The sequence below is a fragment of the Scyliorhinus torazame genome, chromosome 3, assembly GCF_047496885.1.
Source record: "Scyliorhinus torazame isolate Kashiwa2021f chromosome 3, sScyTor2.1, whole genome shotgun sequence".
In the NCBI taxonomy this organism is placed as follows: Eukaryota; Metazoa; Chordata; class Chondrichthyes; order Carcharhiniformes; family Scyliorhinidae; genus Scyliorhinus; species Scyliorhinus torazame.
The window spans coordinates 109,537,346-109,563,546 of record NC_092709.1 but is presented as its reverse complement, the minus strand read 5'-3'; the positions used below and the strand labels follow the sequence as shown (position 1 = coordinate 109,563,546).

General features: G+C 47.3%; 1 protein-coding gene across 6 annotated transcripts in view; it reads right to left on the bottom strand.

Annotated features, from left to right (window-relative positions):
* The window catches only part of slc10a7 (solute carrier family 10 member 7), a 449,575-nt gene extending 433,365 nt beyond the window's left edge, over positions 1-16,210 (bottom strand). For 2 of the 6 annotated variants that reach the window (XM_072496107.1, XM_072496108.1), the window contains exon 1: positions 15,778-16,210. In XM_072496107.1, coding sequence (XP_072352208.1) covers positions 15,778-15,877 — 100 coding nt within the window. In that variant the 5' untranslated portion in view covers positions 15,878-16,210. Of the gene's footprint in view, positions 1-27; positions 73-15,777 lie in introns of all 6 variants that reach the window. The other 4 variants (XM_072496104.1, XM_072496109.1, XM_072496105.1 and 1 more) reach the window with 3 other exon arrangements.
* Positions 16,211-26,201: the final 9,991 nt, after the last annotated feature.

The following is a 26,201-nucleotide window of genomic DNA, read 5'->3' as shown; positions in this document are numbered from 1 at the left end:
ATAGGGCGTCGTGAATAGTGTTCTTACAGGGAACAGATCAGTCCGAGGGAGAGTCGTTGAGGAGTCTAGTAGCTGTGGGGGAAAGCCGTAGAATATTAAATTATGAATAAAAATAACATTGTAATTGTAAATGTACCCAAATTTGAAGTGTTAAAGTTTTCATGCAAAAACAATGGGCAAGTTTACGGATTTGAAATCGAAACATTTCACAGCCTCTTTTATGAAAGAAAAAAAATCGGATACACTATTTTCATATAATGCTGCAGTGGATGTCTGCATTTATGGTACGCAAGAATATCTGGCCTCGTGTTTCTCGGGATTTTCAGGTCCCACCACTGTCAATGGGCTTTCCCATTAAATCCACCCCCCCCATGTCAACGAGAAACCCGTGGCAGGAGATTGCCATCTGCAGGATCCTGCCAGCGTGAACCGACGCAAGATCTCAAAGAACAAAGAAAAGTACAGCACAGGAACAGGCTCTTCGGCCCTCCAAGCCTGTGCCGACCATGCTGCCCATCTAAACTAAAATCTTCTCCACTTCCTGGGTCAGTATCCCTCTATTCCCATCCTATTCATGTATTTGTCAAGATGCCCCTTAAATGTTCCAGGCACCCACTCCCTGTATAAAAATAATTGTCTCGTACATCTCCTCTAAACCTTGCCCCTCGCACCTTAAACCTATGCCCCCTAGTAATTGACCCCTCTAGCCTGGGAAAAAGCCTCTGACTATCCACTCTGTCTATGCCCCTCATAATTTTGTAGACCTCTATCAGGTCGCCCTTCAACCTCCGTCGTTCCAGTGAGAACAAACCGAGTTTATTCATCCACTCCTCATAGCTAATGCCCTCCATACCAGGCAACATCCTGGTAAAGTCTCTCCTGCACCCTCTCTAAAGCCTCCACATCCTTCTGGTAGTGTGGTGACCAGAACTGAACACTATACTCCAAGTGTGGCCTAACTAAGGTTCTATACAGCTGCAACATGACTTGCCAATTCTCCACCTGTGTTGCCCCTTTCAGTGACCTGTGGACCTGTACACCTAGATCGCTCTGACCTTCAATACTCTTGAGGGTTATACCATTCACTGTATATTCCCTACCTGCATTAGACCTTCCAAAATGCATTACCTCACATTTGTCCGGATTAAACTCCATCTGCCATCTCTCCACCCAAGTCTCCAAACGATCTAAATCCTGCTGTATCCTCTGACAATCCTCATCGCTATCCGCAATTCCACCAACCTTTGTGTCGTCTGCAAACTTACTAATCAGACCAGTTACATTTTCCTCCAAATCATTTATATATACTACGAACAGCAAAGGTCCCAGCACTGATCCCTGTGGAACACCACTGGTCACAGCCTTCCAATTAGAAAAGCACCCTTCCATTGCTACCCTCTGCCTTCTATGACCTAGCCAGTTCTGTATCCATCTTGCCAGCTCACCCCTGATCTCGTGTGACTTCACCTTTTGTACTAGTCTACCATGAGGTACCTTGTCAGAGGTCTTACTGAAGTCCATATAGACAACATCCACTGCCCTACCTGCATCAATCATCTTTGTGACCTCTTCGAAAAACTCTATCAAGTTAGTGAGACACGGCCTCCCCTTCACAAAACCATGCTGCCTCTCGCTAATACGTCCATTTGCTTCCAAATGGGAGTAGCTCCTGTCTCGAAGAATTCTCTCCAGTAATTTCCCTACCACTGACGTAAGGCTCACCGGTCTGTAGTTCCCTGGATTATCCTTGCTACCCTTCTTAAACAGAGGAATAACATTGGCTATTCTCCAGTCCTCCGGGACATCACCTGAAGACAGTGAGGATCCAAAGATTTCTGTCAATGCCTCAGTAATTTCCTCTCTAGCCTCCTTCAGTATTCTGGGGTAGATCCCATCAGGCCCTGTGGACTTATCTACCTTAATATTTTGTAAGACGCCCAACATCTCGTCTTTTTGGACCTCAATGTGACCCAGGCTATCTACACACCCTTCTCCAGACCCAAGATCCACCAATTCCTTCTCTTTGGTGAATACTGATGCAAAGTATTCATTTAGTACCTCGCCCATTTCCTCTGGCTCCACACATAGATTCCCTTGCCTATCCTTCAGTGGGCCAACCCTTTCCCTGGCTACCCTCTTGCTTTTTATGTATTTGTAGAAAGCCTTGGGATTTTCCTTAACCCTATTTTCCAATGACTTTTCGTGGCCCCTTCTAGCCCTCCTGACTCCTGGCTTAAGTTCTTTCCTACTTTCCTTGTATTCCACACAGGCTTCGTCTGTTCCCAGCCTTCTAGCCCTGACAAATGCCTCCTTTTTCTTTTTGACGAGGCCTACAATAGCTCTCGTCATCCAAGGTTCCCGAAATTTGCCGTATTTATCCTTCTTCCGCACAGGAACATGCCGGTCATCTCCCACGTCAGATGTTGATTTACCCTCAAACATCTGCCCCCAATATAGGTTCTTCAGTTCCCGCCTAATATTGTTAAAATTAGCCTTCCCCCAATTTAGCACATTCACCCTAGGACCACTCTTATCCTTGTCCACCAGCACTTTAAAACTTACTGAATTGTGGTCACTATTCCTGAAATGCTCCCCTCCTGAAACTTCTACCACCTGGCCGGGCTCATTCCCCAATACCAGGTCCAGTACAGCCCCTTCCCTAGTTGGACTATCTACATATAGTTTTAAGAAGCCCTCCTGGATGCTCCTTACAAACTCTGCCCCATCTAAGCCCGTAGCACTAAGCGAGTCCCAGTCAATATTGGGGAAGTTAAAGTCTCCCCATCACAACAACCCTGTTGTTTTTACTCCTTTCCAAAATCTGTCTACCTATCTGCTCCTCTATCTCCCGCTGGCTGTTGGGAGGCCTGTAGTAAACCCCAACATTGTGACTGCGCCCTTCTTATTCCTGATCTCTACCCATATAGCCTCGCTGCCCTCTGTGGTGTCCTCCCGGAGTACAGCTGTGATATTCTCCCTAACCAGTAGCGCAACTCCGCCACCCCTTTTACATCCCCCTCTATCCCACCTGAAACATCTAAATCCTGGAACGTTTAGTTGCCAATCCTGTCCTTCCCTCAACCAGGTCTCTGTAATGGCAACAACATCATAGTTCCAAGTACTAATCCAAGCTCTAAATTCATCTGCCTTACGCGTAATACTTCTTGCATTAAAACATATGCACGTCAGGCCACCAGACCCGCTGTTTTCGGCAACATCTCCCTGTCTGCTCTTCCTCAGAGCCATACTGGCCCTATTCCCTAGTTCTCCCTCAATGCTTTCACCTTCTAATCTATTGCTCTGGTACCCACCTCCCGATGGGGGTGATCTCATCCCGTATCTTTTCTCTGTCTAAACTGTTAAATAAAATAAACATTGAAATGATTCTCAGAAAAATGTTCATTTCTCTCCCAAAACATAAAAAATCTTTTTGAATTATGCAGAAGCATACTTATTTCAATTAGATTCATTTATTGGGTTTAGCAATGCTATCTGTTCTCCCGTTTGTCTCATATTCTTTTTTTAATATACATTTAGAGTACCCAATTATTTTTTCCAATTAAGGGGCAATTTAGCGTAGCCAATCCGCCTATCTATGAGTTGTGGGAGTGAAACCCACGCAGACACGGGGAGAACGTGCAAACTCCACACGGACAGTGACCCAGGGCCGGGATTCGAATCCAGGTCCTCCGCGCCGTAGGCATCAATGCTAACCACTATTCCACCGTGCTGCCCTGTTTGTCTCACATTCAACCAAAGTTGAATACTAATTTTCTCAAACTTTTAAGCATAAATTAAAATGTGTAATAAAATAGAAGTGCATTAATTCATCTGAATTGCTGGAAACGTTTCATCACATTCTCTAGGAATAATGTACTAGTCTTATCAACTAATATGATTGCATTTTCCTCAGGCCTGTTACTTTTGCGAAAAAAACTAAACAAAGCTTATACAACCACATTTTCAAGAGTGAACAAATAAGCTTGCTTATAGGATTTGTTAAAATTGTTAAGAACACCATCATTTTTTGAAATTCAGTCCCTGTTACAGAGATAAAAGCAGCAGCCTATTTGGGCATTAGTTTACAGAAGCAGCAAACGAACGAGTGACCCGATAATCTGTTCTTGAAAAAGATAAAAGACCCCCCACAGGTCGGAGAAGAATTTGGAGTGACAGGAGTGTCGCCAATTCTCATGGACCATGTAGGAATCAACGATGTCGGCAGAAATAGGAATGTGGTTCTGCTGAGGCAGGTTCAGGACGTAGGATACAAATCAATTTATAGAACCCCAAAGACTATAATCCCTCGGTTAATTGTTGAGGCACATATAAATTGGCCTAGGATTAATCAAGAGTCTTGAATGCATGGAAGAGAGAGATGTCTATTCATGGGGCATGACACCAGAAATGGAGAAAGAGGAAACTGTTCTGTTGGGCTTTACACAAACGTGGTTGGGACCTGTGCCAAATAACTTGGGTTAGAGGCAGGGTTTTCAACTAAATTTGGATTGGGTGGGGAAGGGTTCAGGTGAGTGAAAATTTATAAATCTAAAGAGAAAAGTCAAGGCCATAGAGCAATGTCACGATTTGGGTCAAGATAAACAGAATGCGACAGGAGGGGACAGAGCTTAACAGTAATAATGCATGAATGAATAAAATCAAAATCAGGAAAGAAACAAAAGTTCAAATTAAAGGCACTGTATTTGAATGCATGAAGCGTTCTTATAAAATAGACAAATTAATGGCACAAAAAAAAGATAAATGGGTTTGTTTCAACAGCTATTAGAGACATGGTTGCATAGTGACCAAGGCAAGATAGAACGGAATATTCCAGCGTAGTTCACAGAAACAAAAGGATAGGATCGGGATGGGAGTGTTAGCCCTGATAATAAAGGATGGCATAAGGACAGTAGTTGTCATAACTTGTATTCTCATTGTACTTATGGCATTGGGGATCTCGTATTCCCAGAATTCTTGGGGGAACGTGCGTACTTCCAGTGTAAAGCCGGTCGTTTCACTCAACTCGGTGTGAACTCCCCCTTCTTGAAGGCACAAAACTGGCGACAAGGAGTAAACTCAGTCCACTTTTGACGCAGGGGCCTTGCAGCTCCACCACCTCCTGACACTTGGGTTGTGAGTAGGGGACCGCATGTCTTCGCTATGCAGCGGTACGGATGCGGAGGTCGAGGATTGGACCGAGTATGCAATGTGCATGCACTATTATTTTCACGAAAGATCAGCGCAGGAACTCCAGGGCATGGAAGTAAATGCCCTGCGTTGAGGTCCCTCCCGTGGTACCCCCCCTCAGCCGGCCTGACAAACAACGAGACCATGGTCCGTGGGCACAGGCCCCTCCGCCACGACGTAACCACTCATCAGAGTCTGCCGAGAACAATTTACCTCAGTGTATGACATGCGGCCACCGGCCACGGCACAGCCGCAGGGAATGAGGATTCCAGTGGTCTCGGTGCCCCGGCCAGGGTAGGCGTCCATCTAGAAATAATTGCTTCCATTTGGACGATTCGGACAGGGTCTTTCCCTTGGATCACCTTGACGAAGAGTCTGCTACGTAATTGCAGTGCCTTGCAGCATCCAACGTAGCCCACATTCGTGTCCCCGTTCAGGTGAATGGACACATGCCACAATCGAGTTGGTCACTGGGGCGGTGGTGGCTTTCAATCGCATCGGACGGAGAGGCCACACTTTGGCTTCGGCAGACACGACGGCTCGTTTAGCTACGTATCCGGAGAGCAACTGCAGATCATGGGGGCAGTGTTGGCACCCATTGTTTGTGCCCATCAGTCGGCCCAACTAACCCTTATTGGGGTTCGCAGGGGTGGCCCCAGCTTACTGGTTTCGCCACTTACGACTAGACTGGCAACGCATTCTGCAGGTCGGGTCCAGTGACTTGTGCGAAGTGCTCAGCAAGTTTCCAGGGGTTTCCAGCCCCGGCGGGCCATGACTAAAATCCATGTAGATCCGTCGACTCAGCCATGCTATTTCCGGTCGTGTCCCATTCCCTATGCCTTGACAAACAAGGACTGGGGCTGTTTAGCACAGGGCTAAATCGCTGGCTTTGAAAGCAGACCAAGGCAGGCCAGCAGCACGGTTCAATTCCCGTAACAGCCTCCCCGAACAGGCGCCGGAATGTGGCGACTAGGGGCGTTTCACAGTAACTTCATTTGAAGCCTACTTGTGACAATAAGCGATTTTCATTCATTCATTCAGGAGCAGATAGGTACACAGATTTTGGAAAAGAGTAAAAACAACAGGGTTGTGGTGATGGGAGACTTCAACTTCCCCAATATTGACTGGGACTCACTTAGTGCCAAGGCCTTAGACGGGGCAGAGTTTGTAAGGAGCATCCAGGAGGGCTTCTGAAAACAATATGTAGACAGTCCAACTAGGGAAGGGGCGGTACTGGACCTGGTATTGGGAAATGAGCCCGGCCAGGTGGTAGAAGTTTCAGTAGGGGACCATTTCGGGAACAGTGACCACAATTCAGTAAGTTTTAAAGTGCTGGAGGACAAGGATAAGAGTGGTCCTGGGGTGAATGTGCTAAATTGGGGGAAGGCTAATTTTAACAATATTAGGCGGGAACTGAAGAACCTAGATTGGGGGCGGATGTTTGAGGGCAAATCAACATCTGACATGTGGGAGGCTTTCAAGTGTCAGTTGAAAGGAATTCAGGACCGGCATGTTCCTGTGAGGAAGAAGGGTAAATACGGCAATTTTCGGGAACCTTGGAGAACGAGAGATATTGTAGGCCTCGTCAAAAAGAAAAAGGAGGCATTTGTCAGGGCTAAAAGGCTGGGAACAGACGAAGCCTCTGTGGAATATAAGGAAAGTAGGAAGGAACTTAAGCAAGGAGTCAGGAGGGCTAGAAGTGGGTCACGAAAAGTCATTGGCACATAGGGTTAAGGAAAATCCCAACGCTTTTTACACGTACATAAAAAGCAAGAGGGTAGCCACCAAAGAGAAGGAATTGGTAGATGTTGAGTCTGGAAAAGGGTGTGTAGATAGCCTGGGTCCCATTGAGATCTAAAAAGACGAGTGTTGGGAGTCTTAAAAACTATTAAGGTAGATAGGTCCCCAGGGCCTGATGGGATCTACCCCAGAATACTGAAGGAGGCTGGAGAGGAAATTGCTGAGGCCTTGACAGAAATCTTTGGATCCTCACTGTCTTCAGGTGATGTCCTGGAGGACTGGAGAATAGCCAATGTTATTCCTCTGTTTAAGAAGAGTAGCAAGGATAATCCAGGGGACTACAGGCTGGTGAGCCTTACTTCAGTGGTAGGGAAATTACTGGAGAGAATTCTTCGAGACAGGATCTACTCCCATTTGGAAGCAAATGGACGTATTAGTGAGAGGCAGCATGATTTTGTGAAGGGAAGGTCGTGCCTCACTAACTTGATAGAGTTTTTTGAGGAGGTCACAAAGATGATTGATGCAGGTAGGGCAGTGGATGTTGTCTATATAGACTTCAGCAAGGCCTCTGACAAGGTACCTCATGGTAGACTAGTACAAAAGGTGAAGTCACACGGGATCAGGGGTGAGCTGGCAAGGTGGATACAGAACTGGCAAGGTCATAGCAGGCAGAGAGTAGCAATGGAAGGATGCTTTTCTAATTGGAAGGCTGTGACCAGTGGTGGGACCTTTGCTGTTTGTAGTATAGAAAATGATTTGGAGGAAAATGTAACTGGTCTGATTAGTAAGTTTGCAGACGACACAAAGGTTAGTGGAATTACGGATAGCGATGAGGACTGTCAGAGGATACAGCAGGATTTAGATTGTTTGGAGACTTGGGCGGAGAGATGGCAGATGGAGTTTAATCCGGACAAATGTGAGGTAATGCATTTTGGAAGGTCTAATGCAGGTAGGGAATATACAGTGAATGGTAGAACCCTCAAGAGTATTGAAAGGCAGAGAGATCTAGGTTTACAGGTCCACAGGTCACTGAAAGGGGCAACACAGGTGGAGAAGGTAGTCAAGAAGGCATACGGCATGCTTGCCATCATTGGCCTGGGCATTGAGTATAAGAATTGGCAAGTCATGTTGCAGCTGTATAGAACCTTAGTTAGGCCACACTTGGAGTATAGTGTTCAATTCTGGTCGCCACACTACCAGAAGGATGTGGAGGCTTTAGAGAGGGTGCAGAAGAGATTTACCAGAATGTTGCCTGGTATGGAGGGCATTAGCTATGAGGAGCGGTTGAATAAACTCGGTTTGTTCTCACTGGAACGACGGATGTTGAGGGGCGACCTGATAGAGGTCTACAAAAGTATGAAGGGCATAGACAGAGTGGATAGTCAGAGGCTTTTCCCCAAGAAAATAAGATGATTGATGCAGGTAGGTCAGTGGATGTTGTCTATATGGACTTCAGTAAGGCCTTTGACAAGGTCCCTCATGGTAGACTAGTACAAAAGGTGAAGTCACACGGGATCAGGGGTGAGCTGGCAAGGTGGATACAGAACTGGCTAGGCCATAGAAGGCAGAGAGTGGCAATGGAAGGATGCTTTTCTAATTGGAGGGCTGTGACCAGTGGTGTTCCACAGGAATCAGTGCTGGGACCTTTGCTCTTTGAAGTATATATAAATGATTTGGAGGAAAATGTAACTGGTCTGATTAGTAAGTTTGCAGACGACACAAAGGTTGGTGGAATTGCGGATAGCGATGAGGACTGTCGGAGGATACAGCAGGATTTAGATTGTTTGGAGACTTGGGCGGAGAGATGGCAGATGGAGTTTAATCCGGACAAATGTGAGGTAATGCATTTTGGAAGGTCTCATGCAGGTAGGGAATATACAGTGAATGGTAGAACGCTCAAGAGTATTGAAAGTCAAAGAGATCTAGGAGTACAGGTCCACAGGTCATTGAAAGGGGCAACACAGGTGGAGACGGTAGTCAAGAAGGCATACGGCATGCTTGCCTTCATTGGCCGGGGCATTGAGTATAAGAATTGGCAAGTCATGTTGCAGCTGTATAGAACCTTAGTTAGGCCACACTTGGAGTATAGTGTTCAATTCTGGTCGCCACACTACCAGAAGGATGTGGAGGCTTTAGAGAGGGTGCAGAAGAGATTTACCAGAATGTTGCCTGGTATGGAGGGCATTAGCTATGAGGAGCGGTTGAATAAACTCGGTTTGTTCTCACTGGAACGACGGATGTTGAGGGGCGACCTGATAGAGGTCTACAAAAGTATGAAGGGCATAGACAGAGTGGATAGTCAGAGGCTTTTCCCCAAGAAAATAAGATGATTGATGCAGGTAGGTCAGTGGATGTTGTCTATATGGACTTCAGTAAGGCCTTTGACAAGGTCCCTCATGGTAGACTAGTACAAAAGGTGAAGTCACACGGGATCAGGGGTGAGCTGGCAAGGTGGATACAGAACTGGCTAGGCCATAGAAGGCAGAGAGTGGCAATGGAAGGATGCTTTTCTAATTGGAGGGCTGTGACCAGTGGTGTTCCACAGGAATCAGTGCTGGGACCTTTGCTCTTTGAAGTATATATAAATGATTTGGAGGAAAATGTAACTGGTCTGATTAGTAAGTTTGCAGACGACACAAAGGTTGGTGGAATTGCGGATAGCGATGAGGACTGTCGGAGGATACAGCAGGATTTAGATTGTTTGGAGACTTGGGCGGAGAGATGGCAGATGGAGTTTAATCCGGACAAATGTGAGGTAATGCATTTTGGAAGGTCTCATGCAGGTAGGGAATATACAGTGAATGGTAGAACGCTCAAGAGTATTGAAAGTCAAAGAGATCTAGGAGTACAGGTCCACAGGTCATTGAAAGGGGCAACACAGGTGGAGACGGTAGTCAAGAAGGCATACGGCATGCTTGCCTTCATTGGCCGGGGCATTGAGTATAAGAATTGGCAAGTCATGTTGCAGCTGTATAGAACCTTAGTTAGGCCACACTTGGAGTATAGTGTTCAATTCTGGTCGCCACACTACCAGAAGGATGTGGAGGCTTTAGAGAGGGTGCAGAAGAGATTTACCAGAATGTTGCCTGGTATGGAGGGCATTAGTTATGAGGAGCGGTTGAATAAACTCGGTTTGTTCTCACTGGAACGAAGGAGGTTGAGGGGAGACCTGATAGAAGTATACAAAATTATGAGGGGCATAGACAGAGTGGATAGTCAGAGGCTTTTCCCCAGGGTAGAGGGGTCAATTACTAGGGGGCATAGGTTTATGGTGAGAAGGACAAGGTTTAGAGTAGATGTACGAGGCAAGTCTTTTTACGCAGAGGGTAGTGGGTGCCTGGAACTCGCTACCGGAGGTGGTGGTGGAAGCAGGGACGATAGTGACATTTAAGGGGCATCTTGACAAATACATGAATAGGATGGGAATAGAGGGATACGGCCCAGGAAGTGTAGAAGATTGTAGTTTAGTCGGGCAGCATGGTCGGCACGGGCTTGGAGGGCCGAAGGGCCTGTTCCTGTGCTGTACATTTCTTTATTCTTTGTTATCATTTCACTCAACTCGGTGTGGACTCCCTCTTCGTGAAGGCACTAAAATATTGAGAAAGGAACTTGGCTCAGAAGAGCAGGAAGTAGAATAAGTATGGGTGGGGATTAGAGGTATTCAACAGTAGGCATAATATTGGACAGAGTATTTATCAAATCCACCATCTACAGGACACAAGTCAAGAGTGTGATGTAATATTCTCCATTTACTTTGATTGGTGCTGCTACAACATTCAAGAAGCTCAATACCATTCAAGAAAAAGGAGATTGGCATCCCATCCAAAATCTTAAATATTCTCTCCCTCTACCTCCAGCACACAGTGGCAACAGTGTACAGCATTTACAAGATGCACTGCAGCAACTCGCCAAGGCTCCTTTGACAGCACCTTTCAAACTTGACAACTTTTATCAACAAAAAGAATAATGCAGCAGATATGTGGAACACCACCGCCTGCAAGTTCCTTTAAAAGTTGCACACCAGCTGACTTGGAAATATATGTGTTCCTTCACAGTTGCTGGGTCAAAATCCTGGAACTCCGTCCCTAACAACAGTGGCTCACCTCACCGCTACCTTCTCAAGGGCAATAAATGCTGGACTTGATAGTGATGACCAGGAATGAATGAAAAAAACTAGAGAGCTTGTAATGAAGGCAATACAATAATGATGGACGACTTCAATTTTTATATGGATTGAACAAATCAAATTGGAAAAAGTCGTTAAGAGGACAAATTCTTGGAACGCATTGAAACACCTTCCAAGAACAACATGGAACCAACTACGGAAAAGGCCATTTTAGATCTTCTCTTCTGTAACAAGACAGGATTAATAGCAATTTCACATGAAGAGATCCTCTGGGAAAAATCATAAAAATAAATGTAAACAGAATTGCTCGTTGAGCCAAGCGTAAAGTCTAAAACAAGAGCATAAGATTTAAAGAGTCAATTACGTAGGTATGAGAGACAAGTTGGCTAAGGTAAATGGGAAATTAAATCAATAGGTATCACGGTCGATAAGCAATGGCGAACATTTAAAGAAATATTTCATAATTCTCATTAAATATGCATTCTATTGAGAAATAAAAACTCCAGGTGAAAAGTGATCAATTGGCAGATAGATAATGGATTTATTGAAAATGCATCATAGAGGCAAATTGTGATAACGATACAAATAAAAGTGACAATTGTAAATATTGATTCATACATAGTTATGGACAATGAAAATAAAAATTAAGTATAAAATAATAAAAGGATTGCACAATTATCAACATTTTAGCATACGTATAATTGCAATATGTTGCAATCTGTGGCTAATGATGAGGCCACATCTGGAGTATTGTGTTCAGTTTTGGTCTCCTTACCTGAGAAAGGACATATTGGCACTGGAGGGAGTGCAGAGGAGATTCACTAGGTTGATCCCAGAGTTGAGGGGATTAGATTATGACGAGAGGTTGAGTAGACTGGGACTGTACTCATTGGAGTTTAGAAGGATGCGGGGGGGGGGGGGATCTTATTGAAACATATAAAATTATCAAGGGAATAGATAGGATAGATACGGGCAGGTTGTTTCCACTGGTCGGGGAAAGCAGAACTAGGGGGCATAGCCTCAAAATAAGGGGAAGTAGATTTAGGACCGAGTTTAGGAGGAACTTCTTCACCCAAAGGGTTGTGAATCTCTGGAGTTCCTTGCCCAGTGAAGCAGTTGAGGCTCCTTCTTTCAACGTTTTTAAGAAAAAGATAGATACCTTTCTAAAGAATAAAGGGATTCGGGGATATGGTGTACAGGCCGGAGAGTGGAGCTGAGTCCACAAAGATCAGCCATGATCTCATTAAATGGCGGAGCAGGCTCGAGGGGCCAGATGGCCTACTCCTGTTCCTAGTTCTTATGTTCTTATTATGTTCTTATGTTAAGGATGGTAGATAGATTAAATGAAGAGGTTTATAATATTGCCAAGAGTAGCAAGCTTGAGGAATTTTAGAAGTTAAAGGATGGCCATAGAAGATTAAAGGCCAGAACAGTCAGAATAAACAGATTATAAGGTTGGCAAGCTGGTACTAGTGGAGTAACACAAGGACTGATGATGGGGCCTCAGCTTCTTACAATATTTAAATGAAGGGACTGAAAATAATAATCTTTATTATTGTCACAAGTAGGCTTACATTAACATTGCAATGAAGTTACTGTAAAAATCCCGTAGTGGCCACATTCTGGTGCCTGTTCGGATACACCAAGGGACAATTCAGAATGTCCTATTCACCTAACAGCACGTCTTGTTGTGGGAGGAAAACAGAGCACAGTGACCCAAGCCTGGAAACGAACTGTGAAGCAACAGTGCTAATGTGCTACCATGCCCATGATATGCATATATATATATACACATGATATGCATGAAGTGTACTGTATCCAACATTGATGCAAAGCGAGGTGGCAAAATAGGTTGTGAGGGGGACACAAAGAGTCTGAAAAAGGGGCATGTTAAGTGAATGGGCAATAAAGTGGCAGATGGAATATAGTACAGAACTGAAAGTTATTCACTTTGGTAGGGAGGGAGAATATTGTCAAATGATGAGAAACTACTAACTATTGGTGTTTAAAGGTGCCCTTATGTACAAAACACAGAAAAGTAACATGCAGAAAGCATTTTATTTGTTCAAGGGATGTGGGCATCGCAGGTTGTGCCTGCATTTATTGCCCTTGAACTGGATTGCTTGCTGGGCCATTTTAAAGGGTATTACATTGCTATGGATCCAGAATCACATTTGTCAGACCAGAGAAGGATGATGGATTTCCTTCCCTAAAGAACATTAGTGAAGCAAATGTTTTTCTTTTACGACAATGGTTTCATGGTCATCTGCACTTCCAGGTTTTTACGGAATTCAATTCAAATTTCACCATCAGCCATGGTGGAATTCAAACATGGGTCCCCAGAAGATTATCCTGGGTCTCTGGATTACTAGCCCAGTGACAATACATAATAATAATCTTTATTGTCACAAGTAGGCATACATTAACACTACAATGAAGTTACTGTGAAAAGCCCCTAGTCGCCACATTCCAGCGCCTGTTCGAATACACTGAGGGAGAATCCAGAATGCCCAATTCACCTAACAGGTGAATTCACTCTTTCGGGACTGGTGGGAGGAAACCGGAGCACCCAAAGGAAACCCACGCAGACACAGGGAGAATGTGCAGACTCCGCACAGACAGTGACCCTAGCGGGAATCGAACCTGGGACCCTGGAGCTGTGAAGCAACAGTGCTAACCACTGTGCTACCATGCCGCCCGCTACTATACCACAATCTCTCCGTAGTAAATGGTGTGTTGGCCTTTATTGCAAGGGGTCTGGAATACAAGGGTTATGAGGCCTTGCTGCAATTGGACAGAATTGTGGTGAGAATATACCTGAAATAATGTATACAGTTTAGATCTCCATATCTATGAAACCTGAGTGAGATTGCATCGGAGATTCACTAAATTGGTTCCTGGGATAAGGTTTTCTTCTGAGGAGAGATTAGGTAAAGTGGAACTTATACTCATTGGAGTTTAGAAGAGAGGTAATCCCATTGAAACCAAAGAAAAAATGCTGGAAAATCTCAGCAGGTCTGTGTGGGCAGAACGGTAGCACAGTAGCTCGCACTGTGGCTTCACAGGTTCAATTTCCCGCTGGGTCACTGTCTGTGCGGAGTCTGCACGTTCTCCCCGTGTCTGTGTGGGTTTCCTCCGGGTGCTCCGGTTTCCTCCCACAGTCCAAAGACGTGCAGGTTAGGTGGACTGGCCATGCTCAATTGCCCTTCGTGTCCAAAAAGGTTAGGAGCATTATGGGGATGGGGGGGGGGGGGGGGGGGGGGGGGGGGGGAAGAGAGAGAGTGAGGGCTTAAGTGGATCAGTGCAGATTTGATGGGGCGAATGGCCTCCTTCCGCACTGTATGTTCTATGTCTGGCAGCATCTGTAGGGAGAGAAAAGAGCTAACGTTTCGAGTCCAGATGACCCTTTGTCAAATGGTAATCCCATTGACACATACAAGATTCCGAGGGAATGTGATAGGGTAGAGGCTCCTCTTGGATACTCTTTCACCTGGCTGGAGAGCCTACAACCAGTTTCAGAATAAAGGGTCAGTCACTCGGACTGTGATGAGGAAATTTCTTCGCTCAGTGATTGTGATTCTTTGGAATTCTTTATTATAGAGAATTGTCGATGCTTATACATCTATAGATATATGGACTCAAGGAATCAAGAGATATGAGGATCAGGTGAGAAAGTGGAGTTGACGTTCAAGATCAATCAGCTAGCCATGATCTTATGAAATACAACAGGTCTTGAGGAACTGCATGATCTACTCTTGCCTTATTCCTGATATTCTTAAAAGCTTATAAATTTAATTTTTATTTTAATGTATTAAAATCAGATTACTATACACTAAAATAACTAGAGAATTGTTTTAATACTTTTCAGTAATTCAAAATCATATTATTCAGATGGTGGACAGATGCAGATCAAATTGCTAATTTTTTGTGATAAACCCATTTTCAGGTGTTTAAATCAAATTTTACCAAGTTAGCATTCTTAAATATGGAAAGGAAACTATTGTAAGAGTTTTTTTTAAATTACGTCCAACTCTTGAGAAGACCACCTCTATATTCCCTTCTAGTCCTAATTTTACTCCAAAAGTATGCAAGGTAAAGTTATATCCTTCACATGTATCAGATGGATACAATGATTTCTCGATTAGACGGATACTGCACACAGTTTAGATCTTTAGTAGGTTAATAAATATCAGATTCTGGCACTGCATTCGCATTAGAAAATCAATACAATAACTATTTTTAGTACGGGCTACTGTGCAGAATTGCGAGGGCGTTTAATATTTACAAAAAGTTAATATACAGTACCTCAAAAGCACAAAGAGCGGGTTTAAACATTTATCTCACAACACTGCAAGTTAGTAATGCCAACCCTTGTAACACAATTAAAAATATAAACGCCGCCATGTTGGCGGAACATACAATAATGTAGGTGGATGCATTATTTTCTCAGATGCATGTTTTAATTCATGAACATAATACCGCAGTAAGCAAAACACGGAAGTGAGTTAGCAACGTGTCATGTGCAAGGTTTGTGTCTTGTGCAACAGAATGCACAAGGAAGCAAATCAAAAGCAATGGTTCTTCAACCAGATATCGGAAGAGCTCCGGGCGTACACACGAGGGTAAATCACTCTCTCGCTCGGGTTTAATCCATGCCATCCTGTGCCGGTTATGTTCTGCTGACACGGCCAGGGGTTTCCTTCTGACTGGGCGTTAAAACTCACCTCCATGCATTCCCACAGAAGGCTGTAGTTTAGCGGAGGTGATCGCCAGCACGATGGCCACCAGGAACCACTGCTTCCGGACGCGCTCGAGCAGCCCCATGGCCTCTCCGGCGGCACGCGGGCCGCGGCGTCCACAAAAACCGAGCGGCCTCCCAACTGCCACTCGCTCGCGCCTTGTCCCGACTCCCGGACTCTCTCCGCTCTGCCTCCACGTCAATCCTATTCCGGTTTCACTGTGGCAGCAGCGTCAGTCAGCGAGGGAGCCGGGGCCGCACAGAGGAGGAGCTAGAGGAAGGGAAGGCAGGTCGACATTTTTTTTTTTAAAGAGAGAGGTTTTGTTTGACCGCAAACCCACACTGGGTAATAAAGAAAGCAAAATAATGCGGGTGCTGGAAATCTGAAACAAAAACAGAAAATGCTCAGCAAGTCTGGCAGCATCTGTGGAGAGAGAACCAATTCAGTTTTCGAGTCTGCATGACTTCTTCAGGGGAGGTGTTTCTGATGGATTATATCGTTGGAGAGGGAGGTGGAGCAAAATTGGTGTAAACATAAAGCGCCTTCTTCACGTTTTAATGTTACCAATAACACTCCCTTTGTCATGTGTCCATGACATCTCTGTCAATCTCACCTTAGCGCCCACTTGATGTGGAGATGCCAGCTTGGACTGGGGTGGGCACAGTAAGAAGTATTAGAATACCAGGTTAAGGTCCAACAGGTTTATTTTGAATCACTAGCTTTCAGAGCTGATGCGACCATCAATTCACTGGAGACAGAGAATAGAAGTGAACACAGGCTTTAATCAACTAGACCAGTGCCTGCCTGCAACTACTCTGCAAGTGAAAGCCGCCTACAGGGCAGCTGCTCTTATACCTCCCCTCAATGGGGCAGAACCCACAAGGGCACCAACATGATACAATTAGTGTAGTACAGTACAATGATTCATAGGTGGAGCCCACATGGGCAACAGCGTGGTACGATGTAATACAGTGGTGAATGATTACCATAATACGTTCACCACATTCACCCCCTGTTGAAAAAATTGAAATCTGGCGGGGGTGAAGGGCTCACAGGTTCAGTCTTTCCGGCGCCCTGACCATGCGCTGCGATTGCCAGAGCTCTGGTGTTGCACCAGGCACGGGTGTTGAACTTGTCGTCGCGGGCATGGGTGGTGAACTCTGATATGCCATCAATTAAGACGGAAAACGCAAAGTGAATTAACTATGGCTTTTATTGACTTACAACAGAACAGGCAGCGTGCCCCAAAATGAGGCAGTGTGAGAGGTCAGCAGCTTATATACCCAGGCCCTAGGGGGAGGAGCCACGGGCAGAGCCAAAACCTTACAACATGTAATATAGTGGCAAGACTGTACAACACATAATACTGTGGCAGCACAATACAACACAGTGGTTTCACCACAAACTCGTTGATGTGGGCACAGGTATGGACTCCGGGAGCGTGTCAAAGAACAAAGAAAATTACAGCACAGGAACAGGCCCTTCGATCCTCCCAGCCTGCACCGATCCAGATCCTTTCTCTAAGCCTGTCACCTATTTTCCAAGGATCTACTTCCCTCTGTTCCCCGCCCATTCATATATCTATCTTAAATGATGCTATTGTGCCCACCTCTACCACCTCCGCTGGCAAAGAGTTCCAGGCACCCACCACCCTCTGCGTAAAAAGCTTTCCACGCACATCTCCCTTAAACTGTCCCCCTCTCACCTTGAAATCGTGACCCCTTGTAATTGACTCTTGGAAAAAGCTTGTTGCTATCCACCCTGTCCATACCTCTCATAATTTTGTAGACCTCAATAAGTTCCCCCCTCAACCTCCATCTTTCCAACGAAAACAATCCTAATTTACTCAACCTTTCTTCATAGCTAGCACCCTCCATACCAGGCAACATCCTGGTGAGCCTCCTCTGCACCCTCTCCAAAGCATCCACATCCTTCTGGTAATGTGGCGACCAGAACTGCACGCAGTATTCCAAATGTGGCTTGAACCAAAGTCCTATAGAACTGTAACATGACCTGCCGACTCTTGTACTCAGTACCCCGTCCGATGAAGGCAAGCATGCTGTATGCCTTCTTGACCATTCTATCGACCTGCATTGCCACCTTCAGGGTACAATGGACCTGAACTCCCAGATCTCTCTGTACATCAATTTTCCCCAGGACTCTTCCATTGACCGTATAGTCCGCTCTTGAATTAGATCTTCCAAAATGCATCACCTCGCATTTGCCTGGATTGACCTCCATCTGCCATTTCTTTGCCCAACTCTCCAATCTATCTATATTTTGCTGGATTCTCTGACAGTCCTCCTCGCTATCTGCAACTCCACCAATCTTAGTATCATCTGCAAACCTGCTAATCAGACCACCTATACCTTCGTCCAGATCATTTATGTATATTACAAACAACAGTGATCCGAGCACGGATCCCTGTGGAACACCACTAGTCACCTTTCTCCATTTTGAGACACTCCCTTCCACCACTACTCTCTGTCTCCTATTGCCCAGCCAGTTCTTTATCCATCTAGCTAGTACACCCTGACCCCCATGCAACTTCACTTTTTCCATCAACCTTCCATGGGAAACTTTATCAAACGCCTTACTGAAGTCCATGTATATGAAATCTACAGCCCTTCCCTCATCAATTAACTTTGTCACTTCCTCAAAGAATTCTATTAGGTTTGTAAGACATGACCTTTCCTGCACAAAACCATGCTGCCTATCACTGATAAGTCTATTTTCTTCCAAATGTGAATAGATCCTATCCCTCAGTATCTTCTCCAACAGTTTGACTACCACTGACGTTAAGCTCACAGGTCTATAATTCCCTGGATTATCCCTGCTACCCTTCTTAAACAAAGGGACAACATTAGCAATTCTCCAGTCCTCCGGGACCTCACTGCGCTCAAGGATGCTGCAAAGATATCTGTTAAGGCCCCAGCTATTTCTTCCCTCGCTTCCCTCAGTAACCTGGGATAGATCCCATCCGGACCTGGGGACTTCTCCACCTTAATGCCTTTTAGAATACCCAAAACGTCCCCCTTCCATATGCCGACTTGACCTAGAGTATTTAAACATCCATCCTTAGCCTCAACATCCGTCATGTCCCTCTCCTTGGTGAATACCGATGCAAAGTACTCATTAAGAATCTCACCCATTTCCTCAGACTCCACGCATAAATTCCCTCTTTTGTCTTTGAGTGGGCCAATCCTTTCTCTAGTTACCGTCTTGCCCCTTATATACGAATAAAAGGCTTTGGGATTTTCCTTCACCCTGTGAGCCAAAGATATTTCATGACCCCTTTTAGCCCTCTTTATTGCGCGTTTGAGATTTGTCCTACTTTCCCGATATTCCTCCAAAGCTTCATCAGATTTAAGTCGCCTAGATCTTATGTATGCTTCCTTTTTCATCTTAGCTAGTCTCACAATTCCACCCATCATCCATGGTTCCCTAATCTTGCCATTTCGATCCCTCATTTTCACAGGGACATGTCTGTCCTGCACTCTAATCAACCTTTCCTTAAAAGACTCCCACATTTCAAATGTGGATTTACCCTTAAAGAGCTGCTCCCAATCCACATTCCCTAGCTCCTGCCGAATTTAGTTATACTTGGCCTTTCCCCAATTTAGCACTCTTTCTTTAGGACCACTCTCATCTTTGTCCATGAGTATTCTAAAACTTACGGAATTGTGATCGCTACTCCCAAAGTAATCACCGACTGAAACTTCAACCACCTGGCTGAGATCATTCTCCAATACCAGGTCCAGTATGGCCCCTTCCCGAGTTGGACTATTTACATACTGCTCTAAAAAAACTCTCCTGGATGCTCCTTACAGATTCTGCCCCATCTATGCCTCCAACACTACATGAGTCCCACTCAATGCTTGGGAAGTTAAAATCTCCCATCACGACCACCCTATTGCTCCTACATTTTTCTATAATCTGTCTAGATATTTGTACCTCTACTTCACGCTCGCTTTTGGGAGGCCTGTAGTAAAGTCCCAACAATGTTACTGCACCCTTCCTATTTCTTAGCTCTACCCATATTGCCTCAGTGCTCGAATCCTCCATCATGCCCTCCTTAATCATAGCCGTGATATCATCTCTGTCCAGTAATGCAACTCCTCCACCCCTTTTATCCCTCCTGAAGCATCTATACACTGGGATATTTAGTTGCCAGTGTTGCCCTTCCCTCAACCAAGTCTCCGTAATACCAATAACATCATATTCCCAGGTACTAATCCAAGCCCTAAGTTCATCTGCCTTACCTGCTACACTTCTCACATTGAAACAGATGCACCTCAGACCACCTGTCCCTTTGTGTTCATCATCTCTTCCCTGTCTACTCTTCCCCTTAGTCACATTGAGTTTATTATCTAGTACCTTACTGGCTTTAGTTGCTGCCTCTTTACTGACCTCTAACTTCCTAATCTGGTTCTCTTCCCCCTGCCATATTAGTTTAAAACCTCCCCAACAGTGTTACCAAAAGCACCCCCTAAGACATTGGTTCCAGTCCTGCCCAGGTGTAGACCATCCGATTTGTAATGGTCCCACTGCCCCCAGAACCGGTTCCAATGTCCCAGAAATCTAAATCCCTCCTTCCTGCACCATCTCTCAAGCCACGTATTCATTCTGACTATTCTTGAATTTCTACCCTGACTGTCTCGTGGCACTGGTAGCAACCCTGAGATTACTACCTTTGAGGTCCTACTTTTTAACTTATCTCCTAACTACCTAAATTCTGATTGTAGGACCTCATCCCGTTTTGTACCTATATAGTTGGTGCCTATATGCACCAAGACAACTGGCTGTTCACCCTCCCCCTTCAGTATGTCCTGCAGCCGATCTGAGACATCCCTGACCCGTGCATCCGGGAGGCAACATACCATTCGGGAGTCTTGTTTTCGACTACAGAATCACCTGTCTACTCCCCTTACGATCGAATCCCCTATGACTATAGCCCTGCCAGTCTTTTTCCCGCCCTTCTGTGCAGCAGAGCCAGCTACGGTGCCATGAGCCTGGCTACTACTGCCTTCCCCTGGTGAGTCATCTCCCCCAACAGTATCCAAAACGGTATACCTGCTTTGGAGGGAGATGACCGCAGGGGACACCTGCACTGCCTTCCTGCTCTTTCTCTGCCTTTTGGTCACCCATTCCCTGTCTCCCTCACCAACCCTAATCTGTGGTGTGACCAACTCACTGAATGTGCCATCCACGACCTCCTTAGCATCGTGGATGCTCCAAAGTGAGTCCATCCGCAGCTCCAGAGCCGTCATGTGGTCTAACAGGAGCTGCAGCTGGACACACTTCCCGCACATAAAGGAGTCAGGGGCATCGGCCACGTCCCTGAACTCCCACATTGAGCACGAGGAGCAATACACGGGTCTGGGATCTCCTGCCATTTTTACACTTTACCTTAACTGATTACAAATATAATATCAAATAATGAATCAGTGAAAGGAATAAGGATTTTACTTACCAATCACAATACTTACCAACCCAGGAAGAGTTAAATTTCTCCCAGCTACTTACCTTCCCGACAGACCCCTGGCCACTGCTCCCGCCGAAAATCTGAAGGCCGCTTCTCCTGCAAGGTAAATTTTTAAAGGGTAAACTTACCTTCCCGACAGACCCCTGGCCACTGCTCCCACCGAAAATCTGAAGCTATAATTTGCGGATAAAAGAAAAAGAAAAGAGAGAGCTTACCTGATATTCACTCACCCCCTTAGGTTAGAGGAGGTGGAAGGGTGGGAGACACTACAAGTGTAGTGTCTCGGGTTTAGCAAGCGCCCAACTTAAATAGAGGTAAAAATCAAACACTTAAGCACCTACCTGATTCCCAAGCTGCGCTCCAGCTCCCTCTCTCCCGCTCCCGGAAATGAAGGCCCTGGAACCTGGAGGCAAGTTTAAACACGTACCTGAATCCCTAGCTGCACTCGCTGCGCTCCGGCTTCCTCTCTCGATCCCGCTCTGAAAAATGAAGGCCGCTGGAACCTGGGGGCAACTTTAAACACCTACCTGAATCCCAAGCTGCACTTGCTGCGCTCCGGCTTCATTCCTGTCGGTCGGCGAAGGGGGGAGGGGGTATAGGAGGGGGTGTGGGGGCCATGTAGGGGCGGGGGCACTGTTCGGTGTAGGTGGTGTAGGTTGGGGTGATGGCAGGGGATCCTGCGGGTGCCAGGTCCCGGAGGGAGACCGTATCCTGTCGGCCGTCGGGGTGCTCTATGTATGCGTACTGGGGGTTGGTGTGAAAATAAACAGGCGGTCATGAGGGGTCTCGTTCGTGGCTGTGCAAAGGATTGACCTAATGGAGTGGAGCGTGTCGGGAAACCTCCTGCAAGTGGGAAACTGGGAGATTCCTAGACCGTAGGGCCAGGAGGACGGTCTTCCATACCGTCGCGTTCTCCCTCTCCACCTGTCCGTTTCCCCGGGGGTTGTAACTGGTAGTCCTGCTCGAGGCGATGCCCTTACCGAGCAGGTACTGACGCAGTTTGTCGCTCATAAACGAGGAGCCCCGGTGGACATAAGTGGGGAAACCGAACAAGGTGAAGATACTATGTAGGGCCTTAATGACGGTGGCTGCGGTCATTGTCGGGGCAAGGGTTTGCAAAGGGGAAGCGGGAGAACTCGTCAACGACGTTGAGGAAATACGGTTTGCGGTTGGTAGAGGGGTGGAGCCCTTTGAAGTCGATACTGAGGCGCTCAAAGGGCCGGGATGCTTTCACCAGGTGGGCCTTATCCGGTCGATAGAAGTGCAGCTTACACTCTGCGCAGATTTGGAAGTCCCTGGTCATGGCCCTGACCTCCTCGGTGGAGTAGGGCAGGTTGCGGGCCTTGATGTAGTGGAGAAGCCGGGTGACCCCAGTGGCAGAGGTCATCGTGGATGGCCCGGAGTCGGTCACCTTGTGCGCTGGCGCATGTGCCACAGGACAGGGCATCTGTGGGGCTAGTTGAAATGAAATGAAAATCGCTTATTGTCACAAGTAGGCTTCAGATGAAGTTACTGTGAAAAGCCCCCAGTCGCCACATTCCGGTGCCTGTTCGGGGAGGCTGGTATGGGAATTGAACCGTGCTGCTGGCCTGCCTTGGTCTGCTTTCAAAGCCAGCGATTTAGCCCTGTGCTAAACAGCCCCAGTAAGCTTCCCAGGACGATACACTATATCGTAATTGTAGGTGGAGAGTTCGATCCTCCACCTCAAGATCTTATCGTTCTTGATCTTGCCCCGCTGTGTATTGTCGAACATGAAAGCTACCGAGCGTTCGTCGGTGATGAGGGTAAACCTACCAGCGAGGTAGTGCCTCCAGTGCTGTACAGCTTGCACGATGGCTTGAGCTTTTTTGAATGAGGAGTGTCGAATTTCGGAGGCGGTGAGGGTACGGGAGAAAAATGCTACTGGCCGCCTGGTTGTGGGTGGCGGCGAGAGCGACCTCTGACACGTCGCTCTCCACCTGGAAGGGGACGGACTCGTCCACCACGCGCATCGCGGCCTTGGCAATATCTGCCTTGATGCGGCTGAAGGCCTGGCGGGTCTCAGTCGCCAGTGGGAAGATGGTAGCTTTGAACAGTGGCCGGGCTTTGTCCGCATAGTTGGGGACCCACTGTGCGTAATAGGAAAAGAACCCGAGGCACTTTCTCAGGGCCTTGGGGTAGTGGGGAAGGGAGAGTTGCAGGAGGGGGCGCATACGGTCGGGGTCGGGGCGTAGAATGCCGTTTTCCCCGACATAGCCAAGGATGTCTAGTCTGGTGTGCGGAAAACGCATTTCTCTTTGTTATAAGTGAGGTTGAGGGCTTGGGCGGTTTGGAGAAACTACTGGAGGTTGGCGTTGTGGTCCTGCTGGTCATGGTCGCAGATGGTGACGTTGTCCAGGTACGGAAATGTGGCCCGCAGCCTGTACTGGTCCACCATTCGGTACATCGTTCTTTGGAAGACGGAGACCCCGTTGGTGCTGCCGAAGGGGACCCGGAGGAAATGGAAGAGGCGGCCGCCTGCCTCAAAGGCCGTGTAGTGGCGGTCCTCCAGGCGGATTGGGAGCTGGTGGTTTGCGGACTTCAGATCCACCAAGGAGAACACTCGGTAGTGTGCGATCTGATTAACCATGTCCGCTATCCGGGGCAGGGGGTACGCATCGAGATGCGGTGTTTATTGTTTGGCTGTAGTCTACAACCATCCAGTTCTTTTCCCCGGTCCTGACGACCACCACCTGAGCTCTCCAGGGGCTATTACTAGCCTCGATGATCCCTTCCCGCAAGAGTCGCTGGACCTCGGACCTGATAAAAGTCCTGTCCTGGATGCTGTACCGCCTGCTTCTGGTGGCGACTGGTTTACAGTCGGCGGTGAGGTTTGCGAAGAGCGGGGGAGGGCCGACCTTCAGGGTCGCGAGGCTACATACTGTGAGAGGGGGTAGGAGCCCGCCGAACTTCAGAGTCAGGCTCCTGAGGTTGCACTGGAAGTCCAGTCCCAACTAAAGAGGAGCGCAGAGATCGGGGAGTATGTATAGCTTAAAGTTTGCGTATTCGATGCCCTGTATCGCGATGTTCGCGACAGTGTACTGCCGGATCTGCACTGAATGCGGTCCAGAAGCGAGGGATCTGCTTTGAGATGGGGGGAAATTGGGAGAGAACAGCGCCTTACCGTGTCTGGGTGAATGAAGCTCTCCGTGCTCCCGGAGTCAAACAGGCAAGGCGTTTCGTGTCCATTGATCTGAACGCTCATCATGGAGTTCCGGAGGTGCTTTGGGCGTGACTGGTCGAGGGTGACCGCACCGAGTTGCGGGTAGCCGGTGTGGTCAAGGGTAGTGGGGTGGTCCCAAGATGGCTGCCCCTGTCGGTTGCACATGTCGGCCGGCGTTGCATATGGCGGCCCTCGACGGTTGCACGTGTCGGGTGGAGAGGAAGATGGCGTGGGAGACGGTGGCCAGGATGGCGGCCCCCGTGAGTCGCACGTGTTGTGCGGAGTTGAAGATGGCTGCCCCCATGAACAACACGAGGCAGATGACGCGTCCGGAGGGGGCGGAGCCGGCAGGCACGCAGCCACACTGCCGGGGTCTGCGGGCCTGTGAGTATGAGAGTTAGGCCTGCGATTTGGAGGACTTGGTTCTGGCCAGGCAAACTTTGGCAAAGTGTCCTTTCTTGCCACAGTCGCTGCAGTTCACTTTCCGAGCCGGGCAGCGTTGCCTGGGGGCCGGTGCTGGCCACAGAAATAGCAGGGTAGCCCGCCGGGTTGGGCTGGCAGCCGCGTGGCACAGGCCTGGGGTACTCTCTGGTCAGGAGTCCACGAGGGGGTTGTGTGATTGAACGGGAAAGCATTGAGGCTTTGAAACGCTACTTCTAGGGAGGTGGCGAGTTCTGCCGTCTCCTAGGTCAAGGGCGCCCTTCTCGAGCAGGCGCTGTCTGCGTAGTTGGACCGGACTCCAGCCACGTAGGTGTCCCGGACAGCGAGTTCCATGTGTTGGGAGGCCGTAATGGCCTGGTAGTTGCAGCTTCACGTGAGGACGTGTAGGTACTCCTCCAGCGAGTCCCTAGGGCGTTGGCGGCTAGTGGTGTGGAGATGCCGCACGTACACTTCGTTCACCAGCCTCACGTATAGGCGCTTCAGCGTCGCGAGGGCGTCTGCGTATGGGGTCGCTCCCTCGAGTTGTACGGAGATTCGATGGCTCACCCGGGCGTGGAGGAGGCTCAGCTTCTGAGCGTCGGTGATGGATGGCGAGGAGGAGGCGGCGAGGTAGGCCTCGAAACATCGGAGCCAGTGTGAAAAAATCCCTTTGGCTTCCGCGGCCTGTGGGTCGAGTTCCAGTCGGTCAGGTTTGAGGGCTGATTCCATTGCGGTGTTGTAGTTGATTAAATTGATGCGACCATCAATTCACTCAAGACAGAGAATAGAAGTGAACAGAGGTTTTAATCAACTAGAACAGTGCCTGCCTGCGACTGCTCTGCAAGTGAGAGCCGCCTTCAGGGCAGCTGCTCTTATACCTCCCTTCAAGGGGTCGGAGCCAGGGGCAGAGCCCACAAGGGCACCAACATGATACAATTAGTGTAGTACAGTACAATGGTCCATAGGTGGAGCCCACATGGGCAACAGCGTGGTACGATGTAATACAGTGGTGAATGATTACCATAATACGTTCACCACAGGAGCACAGCTCCTTCATCAGGTGAGTGCTCCCACTTATTCTTGACCTTATGTTCTAAGCATATGTGCAAGCTTCTTTTGTCTTGTTCGCAAAAGTTCAAAATAATCACATTTCTTACACTCAAAAAATGCTGGAACTTTCATCAAGTGTATTTCTGTGCATCCTTCCATGTGGCTAATGAGACATTATTACTGCACACACCAACAGTGGGTGCAACTGAGAGGTGCATTCTCACAACAAGTAGTCCCTAATTATTTAAAAATAATATAACAGCCCTCTTTATT